The sequence below is a fragment of the Zerene cesonia genome, chromosome 27, assembly GCF_012273895.1.
Source record: "Zerene cesonia ecotype Mississippi chromosome 27, Zerene_cesonia_1.1, whole genome shotgun sequence".
NCBI lineage: Eukaryota > Metazoa > Arthropoda > Insecta > Lepidoptera > Pieridae > Zerene > Zerene cesonia.
This window is the reverse complement of record NC_052128.1, coordinates 6,710,165-6,718,561: the sequence shown is the minus strand read 5'-3', so window position 1 is coordinate 6,718,561 and position 8,397 is coordinate 6,710,165. Positions and strand designations below refer to the sequence as shown.

At 36.8% G+C, this 8,397-nt stretch overlaps 2 protein-coding genes across 2 annotated transcripts in view; both read right to left on the bottom strand.

The window, feature by feature from the left end:
• Positions 1–2,837, bottom strand: part of LOC119837303 (apoptosis-inducing factor 1, mitochondrial) — a 5,872-nt gene extending 3,035 nt beyond the window's left edge. Inside the window, exon 1 of the mRNA XM_038362820.1 lies at positions 2,789–2,837. Within this exon, the coding sequence (XP_038218748.1) occupies positions 2,789–2,837 (49 nt within the window). The remainder of the gene's footprint in view (positions 1–2,788) is intronic.
• Positions 2,838–4,776: 1,939 nt separating this feature from the next.
• On the bottom strand, positions 4,777–7,977 carry LOC119837302 (rho GTPase-activating protein 26-like). The gene is made up of 2 exons (XM_038362819.1): positions 7,596–7,977; positions 4,777–5,066 (listed from the first exon to the last, which is right to left on the bottom strand). The coding sequence occupies exons 1-2, from the start codon at positions 7,753–7,755 to the stop codon at positions 4,777–4,779; spliced, it is 450 nt and encodes a 149-aa protein (XP_038218747.1). The 5' UTR covers positions 7,756–7,977.
• Positions 7,978–8,397: the final 420 nt, after the last annotated feature.

Below are 8,397 nucleotides of genomic sequence, written 5' to 3'. Positions count from 1 at the left end.
ACTGTGCATACAATATGCGCTACTACTTTTATTAACAACAACATTATTTACAACACGTAACCCATAGACCGCACACTGAAGGTATAGACATTGATTACTCACATTTTTTACGTACTCGAACTTGACTATGAATTAATTTATCTCTTCACTGAAAAACAATCTTCATGTGCTTATATAGCATAGCTTATAGATATAAAATAAATAGTTAGAAAATCGTTATATTTTTTGTGTTGCAATCGATATGCGGTTTGCGATTTTGTATAACTCATATTATATTCGATTCAAAACACAAAACGTGTTGTTTGTCATCTATGTGAAGATAAGTTCAAACAAAGGACAAGGTTCTATTGAGGCCTCTCACTGGAGTCAATAATAGAGCAAACGTGACCCAGAAACAATAACTCGGTTATTTTACAAAGAACAAATACAAATAAGTATTATGGACCAATTATCCGGGCTGGTTTCTAAAAAGTTATAAGTACTGATGTTTTAAATCCGCAATTTTTCACTATGAACTTACAGCGAAACGTCGATGTGATTACGAAGAGTACTTTTGCTCGCTCACTATACATTTATAATATGATAAGGTACACAGCATACAGGACAGGCCGTGTAAGTAAGCCGGTGACGCAAGCGCGGGGCACGTACGGCACGCGCCGCTACTTAGCCGTATGCGCTCAATTAATGCGCTGCCCATAACGATGTTTTATTGATACTAATATAGCTTCCTATTGTCATTCAACTCGGGTACGGAGTTCAACGTCATCGTGTTTGATTTCAAGGGATTTGCACACGAACCAGCAACATTCGACACGTCACAGCAATTAGTTTAGAATTGGGTGATTAGATTAATTATCTAATTGACATAGAATTACATAATGTAGTGGAGGACGATTTTCGTGTATAAAAAATGTAAATAACTGAATACATACATTAAAAGTTAACCTTTCAAATACAGAATAATGATTTGAATGTTTTAAAATATTCATCAACAGTCGACTTCTACAGTGATCTGTGCAATGTCTCCAAATGAGGTAAGATTACGACGTGAGTTACGTGCTCCGTTATCTAATCAACATCCGAGCTCCGAGCCTCGGCAGGAAGCTGTTCTATAGTGTGAGATTCCACTAAACTTTCTGATAAAAAAATAAAATAAAAGAAAACAGAAAGTAGCGACCGTCGTGGTGGAGCCAAACGTAGACATTACTTAGTTACAAAACTTGACACATGCCAGACAGATGGAGCTGATGTTCGTAGTTACTTTCCTTTTACTGAAATGTGGCTTTTGTAATGTCTCTAACTCTATATCTATATGGACTCTATACCTATATGTTATTCCAGTTGTCCAGCTGTCTACGTACCAAATTTCATTGCAATCGGTTCAGTAGTCTTTGCGTGAAAGAGCAACAAACACAAACAAATCCTTATAAACTTTCGCATTTATAATATTAGTAGGATTTCTCATGAAATAAACTATGTATTTTAAAATGTAAAAGAAGCAAACGGCAATCTGCAGTGAGCTCTCAGTATCCTTTAACTTTGTGTTTATAAAACAAAACGGTAGTTTTAAAGTATGTCTTGTACACGTACTACACACAACTACTACACTCCTGTGAATTTTTCGACATCGTGATCGACATGCATAAAACTTTCGGTTAACAAGATTATGATATAAACAATAGTTCATGGCTACAGCTTTTTTATCAAGCTATCTGCGTCAAGAGGTAACATACTACACATTATATAGGTTCAATTATAGTTCGGATATAAACATTGCAAACTAGGATACAGCGGTGATGAGAGATGAATAGCAGACGCGGTCGGGCGGCGCCGCGAGCCGGATGCGCGAACTAACGACTGTGAATTTCACGCCTTAGACCCTTTTTATTCGTGAGTTTTCCGCCTCGTCATCAAGTCGACTCCTTGTCATTATCGACACATAAACTGTGTGTGACTTTTGTGGGAGTCGAGCACGCTTCGGCACGAATTGGGCCAGCTCGCACCGGGGAAGTACCACACCCCCACAGAAAACCGGCGTGAAATAGTGGCATGCCACTGTGTTTCGTACGGTGAGTGGGGGAGCCGGAGGCCCGTTTCCTTTTCCTCACCCGTCCTAGTCCATTCCTTCTTTCCAGTCGTTAATCCTTTCCATTTCCCTTACCCCATAAAAGCGGGCAGCGCATTCACGGAGGTACTACCTTTGCGAATGTTTATGGGCGGTGGTGATCGCTTACCATCAGGCGAACCACCAGCTCAGCTGCCCGCTATGACATAAAAAAAAAAAAAAAAAAAAACTGGTCTCTTCTCTAAATTTTTGTATGCCCATGTATTACGCCCACTAGTAGTCTAAGAAGCATTGCATTATAAATCGTTCAGATTTTCGGAGTAATATATTTTTATATTTTTACTAGCGGTGCGCTCCGGCTTCACTCGTTGTGCATATGTTACGTTTGTTTACGATTTCGATACTAAGGAATAACATAGATTTTAACGTTTGAATAATTTTCAAAACCTTTTATATTATGATGATAGATAAGGTTGAAAAATAACCATTTGTTATAATTACGTGCGTAATGCACATATCTCGACCGGACCGGCTACTGGATTGCTATCCCCGCAAACCTAAGGTGCGGCATAAGCAATAACAGCTATGAAAATCAATATCAGTTTCTAGCTTTCCAATTAAGTTGTTAACACTTTCGTTTTCGACCCTTTCATATGCGCTTCAATCGCCGCTCTGTCCTCAGTATAACGCGAAGTATAATAGCGTATCCACACTCAACTGTACCGCCATAAGAGGCGTAGTGCCATAGCGCCAAGTGCGGCGGAGCGGCCATTCGTATGCGCGGCGCGGCCAGCGAAAGTGTTCCCGGCGGAAGGTCGTGGGAATCGTGCAAGGTTACAGGGCCTTTTGCGTGTACACTTTGTCACACTTTTAAAATTGTATCAACCTTTTAGAGCGAATGACCTTGTGATTACTGACATTCCAGCGGATTTTAACTATGTTAAATTTCGTTTTTCACAAAGACCTAGAAATGTACAAGGTCAACTGCACATAAAAATGCACTCTTCAGTGTCAAATAATTATGAAAAAGATTGTTTTTTTTTCTGCTCATGTGTTTACCTACCTTACTTTTAAAATACCCTAAAAGAGAGTATAAAACAGATGTAGAAGAATAGCAATATCATAGTTTAACAGTCATACTTAGACTGTGCAGAATATGACATACGCTCGTACAAATCATAAAAAATAACTTAAAAATACAAACGTTGCCATTTAAAGCGTTTAAGTTTATTAATTTTTAGTTTTATAGCATTGAAACACTTTATAAGTGAGATTTTTTTATATGTTTGAATTTAAGTTTACATATAAGCGCTACGAAAGCGAAAGTCTTTATCGTCAATTCGTCCTCCATTTACGCAACATGTAGTGGAAATTGTCGTTATTTGTTGTTATATTAAGTTGTTATTTCTTCCAGAATAAGTTTATGTTCTCATGCGAGTGTTAAAGAAAGTGTTATTATTTTCTGAAAGTAAATCGAGTATGACTTTTTCTGCAACCTAGAAACATCATTTAAAATTGTTAAAGCTCTACCGTAAATCAGTAAACAATTATGTTGCGATCGACGTTTGGCTAACGCTCGTGCTAATCTCTCCTTTAAATAAGTTTCGAAAGTTCGATTCAATTACTTGACGACATTAATAATAATCACATTTTCCCACATAAACAAATCTCATTAGTGCGGATTCCCGCGTCGGCGCGGGCGCGGTTGCGGGCGCCACTTTCCATCGCCCGCCGACCAGACGCTGGCTGCGTTCGCTACGTCGGTACATTTGACCTACTATCGATAAACCTTTAATGACTCATTAATGGCTTTTATCGGAAATCTTATCTACGAATGGCGAATACGTATTTATAAACGAATGCATATCTTTTTTTTTATTTATTCGGTTCACAATATTATAATTTAAAGGTCTTCCTATTTTCCAACCGGCTACTAAGACGTGGAACTTCTATCTGAATGCGTGAGAGGAGTTCTGGACAGTCCACACAACCATGTATTAGTTTAAACAGAAATAAGACATCCAGGCCCTTACGACGAATACTCAAAGGTCTCATTTTGTAATAAGTTTTATTGTGGTAGTCGAGCACGCTTCGGCACGAATTGGGCCAGCTCGCACCGGGGAAGTACCACACCCCACAGAAAACCGGCGTGAAATAGTGGCATGCCACTGTGTTTCGTACGGTGAGTGGGGGAGCCGGAGGCCCGTTTCCTTTTCCTCACCCATCCCAGTCCATTCCTTCTTTCCAGTCGTTAATCCTTTCCTTTTCCCTTACTCCATAAAAGCGGGCAGCGCATTCACAGAGGTACTTACTACTTTTGCGAATGTTTATGGGCGGTGGTGATCGCTTACCATCAGGCGAACCACCAGCTCAGCTGCCCGCTATGACATAATAAAAAAAAAAAAATAAGACAATCTTAGATTGACTTCAAGGGTTTTCATTTACACTTAATACATATACATAAATACTAGCTGCACCCGGCAAACGCTGTTCTGCCTTACTCTTATCGTTTAGTGGTATGAAAAATAGATGTTAGCCGATTCTCAGACCTACCCAATATGCTTACCAAATTTCAGAGGAATCGGTCAAGCCGTTTCGGAGGAGTATAGAGACTAACATTGTGACACGAGAATTTAATATATAAGATGAGTTGAAGTTTGAATGTTTTTATAGTTTATCATATTTTGAACATAACATCAATAACTACGATACTAATAACTCTCTAATTTGTTCGATCGTGTCCCCAATTCGCTACCAAGTGGCAAGTCACAAGTCAGTCTCACAGCTGAGACGCGCCGACTTGTACACAAAGCGTGGCTGTGTGCGGCGGCAGGGCGACTCACCATGCGGTCGCGCTCGTCCTCGATGGTGCGGATGAGGTGCGCGAAGTGCTGCAGCGAGTGGCTGATGACGCGCTCGTCCTCCGTCATGGACGCGCCGATGCACGCGAACTCGAACTGCTCCATGCTGCTTGCCAGCGCCAGCTGCGCCGCGCCCAGCCCTGCACCGTAACAAATGTGTCGTTTACATTGCATTTATATGTACTAACTAGCTGACCCGGCAAACGCTGTTCAGCCTTACCGATATGCATACAAAATTTCACAATTGGTTGAGCCGTTTTGCAGGAGTATAAGAACGAACATTGTGGCATGAGAATTTTATCACCCCCTTACCTCGAAGCCATAGAGATCTAAGTGTTATTAGGTTGACTGGGGACGGGAAAAATGACATATAATGACAAATACCTGAATGTTGACAAAAATCAAATCATAACTTAAGTGAAAGGAGAATGATGACTGTAGAAGTATCAGAGAGTGGTTATTAGGTGATTATTTGGTGCGTATGCTGCTACATTTATACTTTGCACAAATAATATAAAAATAAAAACTTTGTAAGTTCCTTTGTGAGTGTTGCGGATAGGAATGTTTTTATCACATTTTCCTGGTTTTGAAATATGATGCTATGAGTGACTTTTTCATGTAATGGACGTGAACACAAACTATTTGGTTAGACCCAGTTAGATTCGTTATTGTGGAATATTATCTCATATTGCACAGCCTTTTCTCTCAATATTTGCTCAATACATATTTTATAAGACTAATAACATGTATTGTGAAACTTCTAAAAGGTTATGGTACATAAGCCTTCAGTTAAGTCATAAAATGAATGTTATTACAGCAAATTGTGTGTACATAAGTGTAGCATACCTTGAAGACTGATATGTTATCAGCAGTTTATCAATACCTTATCACCATAATATTGCTCAATCCTAATTACAATTATGTTGACAAAAAATATTATATTTGACATCAAAATTTATTAAAAAATACCTTCAAGATAAAAAATAAACAATATTAACAGGAAATCTATAAAGTATTGCATATTATAGTAGGCTAGAGTAAAATATAATATTTTCATACTATTAAATACTTAGTAGGTTAATGTCAGCTTTGGTACCTCAAATTCATTCATGGATATGTATTTGAAGAATAATGGATGACCTTATTAGAAGCAAACCAATTTATAATGTTTGTTAGAGTTATTGCTCCAATTGGTAAAGTCATTTGTAAGGAATGTGATTCTATCTACACCCTATTTGATTAGAATAGATAACTAAGCACCACATAAAGAATTTAATCAGGCATATTTTTATACATTGTTTCATTTTAATGTCTACTGTGAGTTTGTAATTTATTTTGCAGATTATTCTCTTTTTATGAGGAGCATTTTTTATACCTGTTAATGTTAAGTCAATTAAAGATATAGCCAATTAGTTATTGATTAATAACATAAGCATACAGCTTTATGCAGACAATATAGATACTAGGATAATTACAGTACAATTCATTCATGTTAAGAGCAATAAAAATGTATACATGTTAATGTGATTGCTGATGTTTACTATACATTAGCATATAATTATATGTAACTAGAATATATATATATATATTTGAATTAATGTGTAGTGCATGTATGTAGGAGCGATAAGCATTACCTAATATATGAGATGTGTTGGTGTCAGTTATGGACAGTCGACCAGATGTGACTCATTCACACACTGTCAATTCTGGTTCACTCACACCACTGTTTTATTGTAAACTCTGTTAGACTATTCAATAACCACTATTTCTGATACCATTTAATAATTAATTCATCTTTTACAATACATACTGGTTTTAAATTTTATTATGAGATTTGATGGCTACTGTTCTTTTATTCATGGCTACTTTATTATTTATCTTTTTTTTTTAAATAATCATTTGTAAGTTAATAAATATAAGCCAATTAACCAAAATTCTATTTTACATCAGAGCTATTGTATCAGATAGAATGTAATTATAAGATAAAAAATATACAAAGGTGTTGTCTGTATATTACAGGCAATTACACATAAATTAATCAAGAAATACACTGGCACACATTTAACTAAATGCAGTCATGCTGGGTGAATAGCTGACAACCAGCTGATGCATGAAGCACATTCTTTTAATGATTTATTGAGTGTAATTTCATTCAGACTGGATTTTGGAATCTGAATTATAGTAGGTATTCTGATTTACACAATCCACCACATTTTCATAAATATATTTTTAAAGTATTATTGTTTGTTGATAACAAAAATCATGTAGACAGACCAGGGAACAGTTTGTAAGCAATCATTGTGGGAATTACATGATACTTTCAATAGCAAATAACCCACTTATGTGCTCCAAGGTTACATAATGTCAAGCACAGCCAGCAGCATTGTGTGCACTTGTCACTGCAATCAACCAATCACCACAATACTGAATACACTCAATTATTTACTTAATTTATGTGAGATACTTGCCATTTATAATAGGATCGACTCGCACCGATTCATATTAAGCTTATAAATTATATGAATTTTCTCAAAGAATAGTTATAAATTTTGAGTTAGCTATAAAAATAAAAAATCAGTGTGTAAATGTAGACATAATTTTGATTAGGTCAGAAATATTTCCTAGCAGGTCGTTTACGTGTTATGTATATAAGGAAGTGTCGAACTCACGTTTGGCCGCTTGGACGACATCCTTGACCTCCTTGATGAGTCGTTTGATCTGCTGGCTGGTGCGCTCGAGCTCCTTCTCGTGCCTTTGCAGGTTTTCGCGGAAGTGCGGGCTATCCTGAAGGCACTCGGTGAACTCCAGCGGCTGCAGACCCACGCCCATCCTTGTACCTTCGTCCTCACTGCACTGCGATATCACTTTCACCTTAACATAAACACCATCGCTCTACAAACACCCACTATCGAAACAAGACACAACACGTTTCTTTAAATACTGTTATCAAAACTTAACTACACTACAGTAAAGTTAATAAAAAAGCGAACACAGTATTTTGGTTTCAGAACATTGTTCAAAGAGCGATGCTCAACGTTCAGACTTCAGACTTGTACTATTGACGCGTAGCTGTCATTATGTTACGAAATACAAATCGGGTGAACTGTCAAATTAGAATGTTACCAACTACAATAAAACTAATTAATAAAACCGTGATAAAATACTTCTTATCACAAAAAAAAGAATATGTGTTACAAAGTTCAAAAACATTTAGATTAGTAAAAGAAGAAGAGTAAAAACACTTAGAAGAGTAAAAAAACAGAAATACTTTGTACCTGTAGTCACAATAACATTTAACTACCCTAGCTTCAACTTATTATTTATGATTATTTGACTAAATTATGACGAAAGTGCTGAAATTTGTTTTCTTTATTTAGGATAACAGACAGTAGAACATAGAAGAAAAACTTAATCCAAATACTATTGTAACTGCGCAATCAACAACATTATCCACAAAACAATTACACATAT

Bases quoted from the DNA above. Each gene is read 5' to 3' on its own strand.
- LOC119837302 (XM_038362819.1), bottom strand. From the start codon at position 7,755: ATGGGCGTGGGTCTGCAGCCGCTGGAGTTCACCGAGTGCCTTCAGGAT. The intron at 5,067-7,595 runs GTGAGTTCGACA...GTTACGGTGCAG, and splicing joins TGTCGTCCAAGCGGCCAAAC to GGCTGGGCGCGGCGCAGCTG.